This window comes from Capra hircus, chromosome 2, assembly GCF_001704415.2.
Source record: "Capra hircus breed San Clemente chromosome 2, ASM170441v1, whole genome shotgun sequence".
Taxonomy (NCBI): Eukaryota; Metazoa; Chordata; class Mammalia; order Artiodactyla; family Bovidae; genus Capra; species Capra hircus.
In genome coordinates this window covers 82,674,411-82,688,354 of record NC_030809.1, presented here as the reverse complement: position 1 = coordinate 82,688,354, position 13,944 = coordinate 82,674,411, and the positions used below count along the sequence as shown (strand labels likewise).

At 38.5% G+C, this 13,944-nt stretch overlaps 1 protein-coding gene across 1 annotated transcript in view; it reads right to left on the bottom strand.

The window, feature by feature from the left end:
• Positions 1 to 13,944, bottom strand: part of ARHGAP15 (Rho GTPase activating protein 15) — a 711,497-nt gene that overhangs the window by 677,588 nt on the left and 19,965 nt on the right. Inside the window, exon 2 of the mRNA XM_005676179.3 lies at positions 1,633 to 1,811. Within this exon, the coding sequence (XP_005676236.2) occupies positions 1,633 to 1,797 (165 nt within the window). The 5' untranslated portion in view covers positions 1,798 to 1,811. The remainder of the gene's footprint in view (positions 1 to 1,632; positions 1,812 to 13,944) is intronic.

Here is a 13,944-nt window from a genome sequence, read left to right as displayed (position 1 = left end):
AATCCTTTTAACTTTTGCATATTGATATGCCAATTATGCCTAATTGTACAAGAGGCATCAGTCAAGGTAATAGTGCATAAACACATGAAAGTTATTAAGTACATCCCAACATGTAATAAAGTAGGTGTTAATTGGTAGCTGAGTTCTGCGGGCTATTGAGGTGGATAATTCATTGAGAGATGGATCACTTGTAATTTCTCTCCATAATTCCTTTTGCAGTCTCATGCTGTGATGTTTTCATGCTTGTCAAAAACAACTGCGGCATAGTGCCTTTTGTTAAACACAGCCAATAAAATATGTTAGGCATCATTAAATATACTTAACTTTTAAACTTTTTCAAAGGTACAGTTCTTACTGATAATACATTATAGAGATTCCAATAATTTACTCTAACCACTGTCTCAAGTTCATGGTTGAGGAACGGTTTAGCAGGTTTCAAAGTCAGGCTGACTGTGTTGTGCCTCCCAGCAGACAATACTTTTAAATGAGAAAAGAAAGAAAGAAAAATGTTTCTCTCAGAACCTTATCTAGGGATATATTTATCACTTCCAAAATATAATCACTGGCTTCCTCATGCTACATCTGTCTATAATACCTGAAGAAAGAATGGTTAAAATCATATATTCCTCAGGCTCCTGAAATTGTGGTGGGTTAATTCCGCACTTGAAATTCGAGTGAAAAACAGGGAATAAATATAATCAGTAACATGCTACTCAGCAAGTTGATCTCATTTAATAACTCAGTTAGGGAGCTGAATATTTCATAGGCCCCTATGATATTAACAGAACACTCAATTAATAGCTCACATGTTACTGCAGGGTGACTGGGACTCACAGGCTATCCCCAGCTAACCTATCTCTTGCTCTTGCTCTCACTGTGAGCAACAAAACAGATCCGGGGTCCAAAAGAGTGGCTAACACTGCATAAATAATTTTGTAACATCCTATGGCCTCAGCTGCAAGTTACCACCATTATGGAAGAAAATTAACCAGAGGAGACTCATTGCAATCAGTATGTTTAGTGGCTCAGGATGAGTGCAGGGGCAGGGACACAATTGGCAGTAGAGTTCATCTCTAACTATTTTATTTCAAATCTTCCTAATGACACATTATGGAGACAAAATGGCTTCCTCTCCAAACCTTAAATTGCCACACCATTTCCACTGCTCAAACTCATTCCAAATCAGACTGTAATTTCCAATATCATATATTGGAAGATTTTTAAGGAAGAGATTTTCACATTTAAAAAATATATTTTTTCTCAGTTTATTCTTAGCTAATTTTAGCCTCTGGCTTTTCAAAGTGATGTACTGTATTTGGAAGTACAAACACCACATGCTAGCATAACCTCATTATTTTTATGACACTGAAGCATGATAGTGGAGGCCCTTAAAATGAGTCAAGGTGCTCTTCAGTCTAGTTCCAAATCCACTTTATCACTCTGGATTAAGCCCAGCTCTTCTTTTGCAACTGGGTATATTATTATGATTATAAGTAGGCAAGATAAAATGCATTACAAAAACAGTTTTCTCATGCACATTAGGAAAACAAATAAAACAAGGCTAATTAGCCCCCCCTCCTTTTTACTTTTTTATAAAATTCTATATCAGGGAACTTGGAGTATCTGACTTACAGGTTCAGTGACCTTCCCAGCGTCGGTGAGGATCATAGATTTACTTTGGCTCAGCCTGTCATGGTGGCTGTTGGCATTTTTGATTCTCATTTGTACAGCTCCAGTGCCTTGGCGGGTGGGATTCAGCGTTTCCACAGGGATATCAGAATTTGGAGATTTCTGCATATTACAGTGTTATCCTGATAAAATATAAAAGTATTATATTATTCTCAATATACATAGTTTTCTATGAAAAACTCTTGGTGGAGTAGACATCTCTATTCATCATTAAGGTACGAAAATGGCATAAAGTCTCCGCCTCATTGAGTGGTGAGGAAGAAGGTAGTTACTTTGCAGTGTGTTTTTTTGTTTGTTTGTTTGTTTTTTATCAGTTGGGACCTCTATATTCCAACACTACTGTATTCATGCTAGAGGATTTCAATTCAATTATAATACACTCAGTTCCGTGTAGTTCCTTAATTTGATTAAGAAACTCCTAATGACAATATGATATGGTCTCCCTTATATAGAAATGCTATTGCCAACTAAGATTTTCAGGGTATATGCTGTTTTCATTCACAATGTCTTTGATCTATTAGCCACCCCATCCCACACCACTTTCAGATACTATTACTGGCAAGTTTTTTTTTTAGTGGGGAAAAAAACCCAAAAAACTGTGAATAAGGTCAAATTTAAGTGTATAAAATTGGCTTTAGAGCAAACCAAGCTGGTCCCACTGACTATCAAATATGCTGGCTTGGCCTCATTAGCCTGGTTCAGAGTCCTAGCCCCCACCTCTACTTGCAATATCCACAGGGAAAAATTAAAATTCCTTTGTCCACTGCCATCTGCCAACTGAACTAGATTTAGTATTAATAACTTATTGGATATAATATTTATGAAGAAAGAGAAAATCAACACACCAACATTGTTTATTTATTTATTTACATTTATTTTATTGGAAGGAGTCTGATTCAGCCAGGAAAATCCAGTGTGGGCAAATTTTAAAGGAGTGGCTATGAAAAAAGAATACTTCAGAAAAAGAAAACAAAGAAAATAAATTGGGTGGGTGGACCAAGAGGGCTTTTAGTTGCTTCCCAAATACATAATCCTTTTCAGCTGCTCCTGCCCACAATTTCCTCAAATGAATACATCTACTCATTTAAAATAGAACATTTGCAATGCAAATATAGCTTCTAAGTTTCTAGAAACAGACCCGCTTCTGCCTGAGTGTTGTCTCCATCTCTCACCTATACAGATGCTTCAGTGCTAACCTGGTCAAGTGGGTACAACATTAGAAAAAACTGTCATCAGTCAGTTTTAAAAGTCAATATAATCCTAAAGGAGGATTATATTTTAAGGAGCCAATTGTATTGGTACTTCTATATTGGTTGGACAGACAACTGGGCTAGAATCATGGTAATGTTCTGGTTGAGTGGACATGAAAGTAATTAGGAAAAAATAAAAGCATTTTAATAGGAGGAACAATGGTATCAGGAAAGACTGATACCAATTAGGCAACTGAGTGATAGTTTTTAAAAAGTTAATATTTATTGAGTATTTACTATGTGCCAGGCAATTAGCTGGTTTAATCCTTATAAAGCTCCTATGATATTCACATTATACTTATGTTTTTATAGAGAAAAAAAATGAGCATTGGAAAGACTAAAAATTTTCTTAAGGACAGTGAACACAAAGAAGTGGAACATTTATTTTACCCCCTCACTAAAATGACTCTTGCACATCCCTTGGACTGCAAGGTGATCCAACCAGTCCATCCTAAAGGAGACCAGTCCTGGGTGTCCATTGGAAGGACTGATGCTGAGGCTGACACTTCAATATTTTGGCCACCTCATATAAAGAGCTGACTCATTGGAAAAGACCCTGATGCTGGGAGGGATTTGGGGCAGGAGGAGAAGGGGACGACAGAGGATGAGATGGCTGGATGGTATCACTGACTCGATGCACATGAGTTTGGGTGAACTCCGGGAGTTGGTGATGGACAGGGAGGCCTGGTGTGCTGCGATTCATGGGGTAGCAGAGAGTCGGACACGACTGAGCAACTGAACTGAACTCACTAAAAAAAAAAAAAAAAAAAAAGGACCCATAAATCCACCAGTGGATGAACTGATAGAAAAATTCTGGTTTATCTACACAGTATAACAATAAAAAATGGACAACTGATGCATGCAACTACAGGGATGAATTGCAAACGTACTGGGCAGAGTAAAAGAAACCAAGCCCTCTCCTTAAAAAGTTCTCATTGCTTATTTATGATTTCATTTATATAATATTTTTGAATATACAAACTAGCAAAGTAAACAGAAAAAACAAAGATTGCCTAGGGGCAGGATAGACTCTGGAAACAAAGAACCTTTTGGGAGTGACGGATACATTTGTTATCTTGATTGTGACGATGGTTTAACAAAAATATACAAGTATTAAAAATGATCAAATTGTACATTTTAAACAACTGGACTTCATTGTACTTTAGTAATATCTAACTTCTTGGACTGCAAGGAGATCCAACCAGTCCATTCTAAAGGAGATCAGTCCTGGGTGTTCTTTGGAAGGAATGATGCCAAAGCTGAAACTCCAGTACTTTGGCCACCTCAAGTGAAGAGTTGACTCATTGGAAAAGACTTTGATTCTGGGAGGGATTGGGGGCAGGAGGAGAAGGGGACGACAGAGGATGAGATGGCTGGATGGCATCACGGACTCGATGGACGTGAGTTTGAGTGAACTCCGGGAGTTGGTGATGGACAGGGAGGCCTGGCATGCTGCGATTCATGGGGTCGCAAAGAGTCAGACACGACTGAGCAACTGAACTGAATTGAACCGAAACTTCTCCAGGGGATCTTTCTAATCCAGGGATTGAAACTGGGTCTCCTGCACTGAAGGTGAATTTTTTACCATCTAAGTTACCAGGAAAGTCTCAACTAAGTTATTTACAGGATAGTTGTATTATGAATTCGTGAAACTGATCCCATCACTTCATGGGAAATAGATGGGGAAACAGTGGAAACGGTGTCAGACTTTATTTTTTTGGGCTCCAAAATCACTGCAGATGGTGACTTGCAGCCATGAAATTAAAAGACACTTACTCCTTGGAAGAAAAGTTATGACCAACCTAGATAGCATATTCAAAAGCAGAGACATTACTTGGCCAACAAAGGTCCATCTAGTCAAGGCTACGGTTTTTCCAGTGGTCATGTATGGATGCAAGAGTTGGACTGTGAAGAAAGCTGAGCACCGAAGAATTGATGCTTTTGAACTGTGGTGTTGGAGAAGACTCTTGAGAGTCCCTTGGACTGCAAGGAGATCCAACCAGTCCATTCTAAAGGAGATCAGCCCTGGGTGTTCTTTGGAAGGAATGAGGCTAAAGCTGAAACTCCAGTACTTTGGCCACCTCATGCGAAAAGTGGACTCATTGGAAAAGACTCTGATGCTGGGAGGGATTGGGGGCAGGAGGAAAAGGGGACGACAGAGGATGAGATGGCTGGACCGCATCACTGACCTGATGGATGTGAGTTTGAGTGAACTCCGGGACTTGGTGATGGACAGGGAGACCTGGCGTGCTGTGATTCAAGGGGTTGCAAAAAGTCGGACACGACTGAGCAACTGAGATGACTGAACTGACTGAACCAAATTATTTTTCTACTTATTTTATTTTCATTTATTTAAAATATATTCATTTTCATAATCCTATGAGTGACATATTTTAAAAACTTATTTAATTGAGAACAAAAAGGCTCTTTCGACAACATTGGAAATACAGCTTTGAAGTAATAAAATAATGAAGTATGCATAAGGGAACTTACCTGTATATATAACTAGAATAAGATATAGAAGGTTAAATATATCAGTGTGTTTTAAAAAGTAAATGCAATCACAGGCAGATGATATAGTTATTTTTCCAAATACCCCAGTACAGGATAATACTTTTTTGGTTTTATTTTGTGTATTATTTGTTATAAATAACGCCAAGAAGACGTCACTTCAAAATAAAGCAAATCTACGGATTTTTTACATTGATAAAGTGCTGCTAATAAAAGTATGAGTTTTTTCAGAGTTTCAGTGAATGAAGTAATTATGAACAGGCACTGTGATTGTGATGCAGACCTTGGATTCATTATAATTAGACTAGTTGCATAAAAAGAACTCATGATGACTTCTAGTGGCAACACAGTCTCTAATGTCCACCTTCATGACCTTGAACAAGTCCATGGCCCCTTGTTCCGTCTTTGGAAGAAAACTGAGGGTGAGGGTGCATGGTCAACCAAGAGGACTGCTATGATATCCACCATCCTTTTCACTTCTGATACCACTGTGCTAAAAAACTGGGAGCTGAAGTACTACTGCAGATTCACAGAGCTCCGCAGTTTCAGGCAAACAGGCAGCAATGTAAATGCATTGGTATGATATAATGTCCAAGGGATGTGGATGATGCTTGAGGAGAATCAAGGATTAAACATATAAATCTTTTCTAAAAGAATCTGGATTCCCCTTGGAGTTCATTCAAGGCTTGATCTTCCACATTATTCATTAGATTTGTACTCCAAAGATAGTGTGCTTGTCACATTGGTGACGGAAATACTCTAGCTAAAGCCACTATCTTCTGACCAAGAGCGTGAAGCCACTGAATTTACATAGCCTCACCATGAGCCATTTATAGGAAATGTTGCTTCCTCAGACGGCACACATTTCAGCATCAAATCAACATCTGCATTCTTGTATTGATTTCACAATTAACCCATAATTTGTCTGGCGATGGGTTTCTGTCAACAGGCTGGCCTTCTTTAAAAAACCTCTTATCTGGCTTCCCCACCTGTTTTATAGGGGACAATCTGCAGAAAGGAATTTCAAAATTCCTCCTTTAGATCTTTCTTTTAAGCCGCATTCCCCCTACACTGATTAGTATTATTTCTCTTCTCTCGCTCTCTCCTCTAGCTATCATTTCCTTTCCCAACTGATCCCAGTTCACATTTTGTTGAAAACACATTGCACTCTTATTTTTTTCTCTGTATTCAACACCTTCTGTATTTTGTTTTACAATGGTATTCCCTTGATACTATTCATAGTTATTCTCATATTTGTAATACGGTGGTTTCATGTTGCTCTAAGAAGAATACAGAAAATGACACAAACTTCCTCTTACCCACAGAAAATAAATTACCTATTTAAGGTTTATTGAGACTTTCCTGAGTGACAGACACTACAGTAGAGGTTTCTTTTTGTGTTTTTGTTTGCTTCAATCAAGTGCTTTATAGCAGTTTAGCGAGTGTGATAAATAAATAAATCAAATTAAATGAGAAAATAGTTGTGCCCAGGTGGGAAGAGAAGCAATGGCATTAGACTCTGGTGGAATGGTGAGGTGTAGAGAGAGAAAGTCTGCAAAAGAAGACCAGCCAATGCTGGAGCTAAATTAAGACAAGTTGGGCTTTTGGGGCAAAGGGCTTGGTAGTGCAGCGGTATGCAAATAATTGCGAAATTATAAGGTAAATTTTGACATGTGTTATGAAGAAATACTACAGTACCAAGGAAGTTGAAGGAAAAGGCAAGTGTTGGATTTCATGAAGGAAATGGCATTTAGTCTCCATGCGGGCAAGTCTGATTATCTTGCTATCCTCTCATCAGGCTGAAGGATTAACTGAGAGCCTCAACCCTCCTAAGCCAACCAGTACTATAAGAGGCAAGTATTCTAGACACTCTGAGGAAGAGAATCTGGGAAGAGGGCTTTCCTTGGCATAATATACAAACATCATGTGTGGAAGAATTGAGTGCAAGACAGAGGGAAGCAGGACCCCCTCACCCTCAGCAGGAGCTGGGAAAGGGGGGAGGACAGAGGAGGAAGGAAATATAATTGCCAGAAATGACAGTTGCACTGGTAGCTGTGAAACTTCTAACTGTTGTACTCTGCGGGTTCAGAGGTGATTTATTCTCTTTCATCCTGTTAAAAAACCTCTAACACCAAGTGGATAAGGCTGTTTTACACCAAATTTTGCAAGTCATATTCAGATCCCACTTACAGTTCTTTCTCTTTAGACTCCTTCAACTTTCCCATTTTCCCCTCGCCCACACTCTAGTATTCTTTTTCCTCTACCTTGAACACTATGATCTTTTTAACATTTTGGCTGCCAAAGCCCTCCCACCTACTTAGGCCCCATCTCATCCACAGGGTCAATATTGCTGAAAGGGCATCAATTCTTACTTACATTTTATTTTTACTTAATCCATCTGCTCAGTGAATCACTTAGACGTATGTATGGGAGAGGTGTGATTATAGCAGTTAACACAATACCATAAATGATTAGTCAGATTTCACATTAACCCTCAGGAACCATTTACCTGAGTCTCATACTGGAAACTCTTCTGGCTACATGGGAACACATCTTACAGTAGAAGAGCTTTGGTTATTCTACTTCGTGTGTGTTCCTAAGTACTTGTAGAGGCAGGGTGCGTTTGTGACTAAGGATAGGAGATCAGGATAGTATTCTAGTAAATGGTGTCTCCTGGAGTTGTGGGATGTGATGGCCTGCCATGGTACTCTAATTTTTGAGTCTTTATGAAAGAAGTTTCTAGGGGAACAAACTCCATTATAAAGTCTGCCCAACTATGAGTCGAAAGAAACCCTCAGACCCCAGGGTCCGTCATGACTTGCTTCCAGCATCAGGGGAAGAATATAATTTCAGGAACCTAGAAATATTAATTTCAGGATGTGTTAAGAAAGGCAATGAAGAGCTCTAATCAATGAGTTTTTTGTTATTATTCCAAGAACATACATAGGGCTTTGAAATCATATTCTGTTGTTCCACCTGTATTTTCATTTCTCACTGACACTCAAGCTTTTAGATTTGGTAGAGTATATCGTAAAATCGATAATATTTTTCTATGCTTGTGTATGTGTGCTAAGTCACTTCAGTCATGTCTAACTCTTTGTGACCATAACCTGCCAGGCTCCTCTGTCCATGGGACTCTCCAGGCAAGAATACTGAAGTGGATTGCCATGCCCTCCTCCAGGGGATCGTCCCAACCTGGGGACTGAACCCACATCTCTTTTGTCTCCTGCATTGGTAGGCAGGTTCTTTATACTAGCACCACCTGGGAAGCCCTTTTCTATGCTTATTTCTATACAGTCTCAGAACATCCAGCTTTCTGCTAACTATATGTCATATTAAGTTTGTTTCATGTGATCTACATGCTTATTCAGTATTTCCTGTGTTCCTTCTATAACATCTTATCATCATCATCACCACTGTTATTAAATTCTCTTAGAAAAAAATGATGACTAATGCATTTATATTCTTACAGGAGGCACACAGAACCATGCTGGATGCCTAAGGAAAATACTGAAGAATTAGTTCATTTTGCATATGTTTAAAATGTCAATTTTATTTTACAAAACTGTCCAAAGAAACATCCTTGAGTTAGAAATTTAAATGTAAATCACTTAAGGCTGCCTTCATAATTTCTCTAGACTTCCTGATTTTATATGTACCAAGAGAAGAGCAAGAATAGCTTGTGATATTACACCAGTTCCACTTTCAATACTGTTTAAAAAACAGGAAACAGTGATGAGAATGCACTTCATAAGAGCCCCACAAACTTTGGCTCTGCTCAAGAGACTTGGTTGGCTCAGTGATACTCTGGGTCTGATTTTCCCACTCACATTGCAAATGCCTAAAGAGGAATGAATGTGATATTTTGTCTAATTCTAAATTTCATAGCTGCTCTGTCGATTATCTGTTGCACTCTGTTAATTACATTAAGTTTCAGTAGCCTGCCCTTTTGATTTAGAAAGTTTATTTTTGACATCTCTTTCCCATCAGAAACACTAAAATAAATGTATATTAAGAATTATTTGAGTTAGGAGAAACTGAATGGACACTATGAAGTTATTTCTGTGCTACAGAGCAGAGAAAAGTAAAGTTGAAAGATATTGATGGCTCTACCCCAAAGTGTCCCCACCTGTTCCAAGTAGTCCCAGGACAGATCTCAAGTGCTGCATCTCCAAACATCCTTGCCTTGGCCACAGACCCCTAGATCAGGGGGAAACTGTGTCTGGAAAACTAAGGTAACAAGAATTCCAAAGGAAATCTAATGGAGATCTAGTGGATAAAATGATCATAGAGCACCCATATTAAGTATAGATCATGTCTTTAATTATTTATGTCCCTGTGTTTCCTGACAGAACCATAAAGACTTAATAAGTGTTTGTAGAATATAGAAATGGAAAATAAATATGGAACCTAGTTAAGGCCAGAGTATATAGCCCAGGAAAGTATTACCAATAGAAATGCTTCTGATCAAATTTATTTCTTATTTTAAAAAGAATATGTATAACTTAGTCTGGCCAGTGGGTCTAAGGACCAGTGAATGAAGGATATTTCATGGTAAGTTACAGGCTGCAAATAAGCAATGTTTTTCATGCCCTTTGAAGCCAACATTAAAGTATATTTGGAAAATCATACAAAATTTTAAAAATATGAACATTATTTCCATTTCAGACAACCATTTTGTTTCTCATTAAAAAAAATGACCACATTTATGACCATCTTGGGATTTAGCAGGGTTCTGTGTTCTAACAATAGAGAAAGTCTCCCTCAAGTTTCAATTTGCTTTGGGTGCTTGATATTTTTTCTCTAAATGGAAGGACTCTCTTGCCTGACATGGATTCCCACTAAAGACTTAGTGAGGAGAACTATCTCAGAGGTAAGTACTGAGCGTGCCCCAGTGTCTTCCCATTCCTTGGGTGCTAGCCTGGGTTTCCACTGTGTAACAGTGAGCTGTATGGTCACCACAACCACCAAAAGCCAAGGTTCTCTCTGCCTTAACACACAGGAACTTCTTGCGGCAATATGACCCCATTCCTTTTTCTGGAATGCGTAGGAAGAGCTTTCTCCAGGTCTACTGAAAGTGTGTGGAAACTCCACAGACAGATACTGTATTTGCGAGAAACTCATTTCCGTCCCCTGGAAAGATCTTCTGTTGATCTGTGGTAAAGCACAGCCTGTTTGTTCCCCTGTGGAAATGACTCGTGGCTGTGGTTGCTCCAGTAATGCGTGGCACAACCTCCATGCTACACTTTCCTGATAGGTCAGTAATTAACTTGCATCGCGATTGTTTGTCATCTCCACCAGAGCAGCCATTTACCAAAATAACATTTTAATTTCACTTTCCTTCGAGTTTGCTTTCCTTTTCTTTTTTTTTCCCCTGCGGCTTCTACATCTCTATTAAGTCTAATTTCCCCAGACCACTTTCATAAGCAGAGCAAGTGCAATAAAACTCAGTTTCAAAAATGTCAAATATAATGAGAAAGGAAGATCGCAGTAAAGGAATTTGACCATAGCCACACCAGTGGGTAACACTGTCTTTGACTGGACAGGTATTACATATAGGAAATGTTATAATAAGGCTTTGCATTTAGTTAACTTATATCAAGAAATCTGGGTGATATGCTGCATTTACTGACAAAGTCAGGCAGATCAGCTTCATGGATAAATGGTAATACAGTTATTCTCTTTGCACACGGGTATCCTAAATGGCAAAAATGATAAGTAAATATAAACTGTGTTTTAAGTGGAATAAGTACTGAACAAAACTGTGGTAGGCAACCTTAGTATCATGCTGCTAGTGCTCACTCCCTGGGCACCTTAGCCCACTAGTCTCAGTCCTACTGGGAGAAATGCAACATATTTTATATTTCAAATAATCATTGAGCCTCTACCCTGAGAAAGAGACTTGCTAAGTCCCACAGTTTCTACAAAAACTATTAAAAATTCTGGAGTAGAGTTGGACATACGCATGGTTACTTACAATGGAGTCTGATTAAAGTGCAACAGAGAATGGGTCTGAGGGCAATTTCTGGTGATGGTGAAATTGATACCATATGATAAGCTTAAAACTGTATGATAAACAGGATTCAAAAGGCAGAGAAGGGATTTCAAGAGCAGTACAGGCTGAGGTAAAAAAATTTAAGGAAAAGCAAGGTGAACATCCACAACACATAATAGAGGGGAGTGGATAGTTTGGAAAGCTAGAAACAGACAGTGGATTAGAGCTAGATTAGGACACCCTTGGGGCTTCCTAGGTGATGCCATAGGTAAAGAACCCACCTGCCAATGCAGGAGACATGAGGCTTGGGTTTGATCTCTGGGTCAGGAGGATCCTCAGGAGGCGAGCATGGCAACCTGGAGGCAGTATTCTTGCCTGGAGAACCCCATGGACAGAGGAGCGTGGCAGTCTACAGTTCATATAGTTGTAAAGAGTTGGACACAATTGAAGCAACTTAGCACACATGCACAGAAACATTATTGCTTTATTAAAGAATGTGTGCTTGTCTTATAGATTCTGGGAACTGTTGATGACTTTGTTAAAGACATAATCTCTTTCCAAAAGACTTGGTGAAAAGAGACCCAGAAGAATGGATCCCCAGTCACTGAGGCTGCACAATGAACAGTGGCATTTGCATGGGATGCTTCTTAACTAACTTTGAATCAGAATAAATATCACCACATCTATTTGTAAACAGTAATCTTATGATAGGAATATCCCACAATCCGGGAAAAACAAAATCGAAAAATCTTCAGGAACCTCACTTTGAACTTTCAGGGGCATGTTTAATTCTCCTGGTTATAAATCAAATGAAGAGAAAAGTAAAGGCTCCATAGAAAAGACAAAACGAAGCATTTAAGGAAGAGAGGTCCAAGGATACAATTACATCTTATTAAGGATGAAGAAGAAAAATTAAGTTGAAAGTTAGTGGAACTGCTTATGAATTTCCCACTGGTGATCAGGTAAGCAGTTAAAAAAAAGAAAGAAAGAAAAGCAAATAGGAACTAAATGCCTGTGTTATTATATTGATGTTCAGGCAGCAAAAGAAATTTTATGAAATGGCAATCTCCTTAGGTACAGAAGAGAACCATAAGGGGTATAAGTAATGCAATCTTCTCTCCGCTTCCTCTGTCAGTTTTGACCTAATCTAGCGAGAAATGCTGAGCCATTTTCCGCCTCTTGCGTACAAGTATCAATTAAGGGAAAACAGGGTGACTATCTTAGGGCAGCGGACGATGAAATGTCACTTAAGGAGAAAACATCAGCTGTACAACAAGTTGTTCAGCAGCCACAGAATTAAAAAACTGGCAAAACAAGCTGTCTCATTCTCTGGGACAGGCCTGACTCTCTGATGTTTGTTGGATGTGTAGCAAGAGCAAAAATACGCATTTCAACCTGTGATTACTTATTTCCTGGAATTTCATGTCCTATAGCATTTATTTCCTAAGGACCTGACTCCGTTGCAAAGCCCTTTTATCGAGCAGATGAAATCTAACCACACATTGCTTGCAGTACGCTAGGCTCCCCCATCTCCATCTTGGCCTGCCCACGTTAAAATATGGGGAAGCTGCATATTGCATAATTAGTGTTCGGCAGTAATTAACGAGAGTCAGTGATGGACGGTAGTAAAATGTGGCTGACATTTGTTTTATTTAGAAAATTTGTTATTGCATCCTATTAGTCTTTCCCTAATGCTCATGTCTTCAAACTCTGAATTGATTGAATTGGATTTCAGTGCCAAAGGGACATGTCTGAAAATGGGACAGTAATATGGTCCATTGCTGTGACAATGATAGCACCATTAAGATACAAATATTTCAGAATAACTTTTTAAATACATTTAAAAATGGTTTCTTTCTTGCCCAATAACATACACATAAAATACATTCTAAATCGTTTTTTGGTGTGTGTTTATGTGTGTGTATGTGTATGCCTGTGTTTGTGTAACATGAATTGCCACAAACTGAATGCACACTTATGTAACCACACTCAAACTGAGAAATTCAAAATCAACAGCACTCCAAAAGCCCTCTGAAGCTCCCTTCCAGTCACTGTCCATCCTCAACTCCATCAATGATAACCATCATTCTATCTTCTTAAGTTTTGTCTCCCCTGGAGAAGGAAATGGCAACCCACTCGGTCTATTTTTGAACTCACATATAACAGAAAACTAGAATATATACTTTTTATTGCTGGGTTTATTTCACTAAAAATTTCATTTGTGTAGCTGATTGCTATTTGATATTCTTTGGAAGTATCTATGCAAAATTGTCCTTTTCTTACTGATTTGTAGGAGCTGTTTTATATCCTGAATAAGTTTCTTTTTAGTATATCTGTTGCAATAGTGATTTTTGTTTTGTAGGTTGCTTTTTACTCACTTATCTTTTCATTAGTAGAGGTTTAACTTTAATATATCCAATGTATCATTTATCTAATTTTGTGATTAGTGCTTTTTTTGTCCTCTGAAGAAATCCTTGCCTAATCCAAGGCTACAAAGAC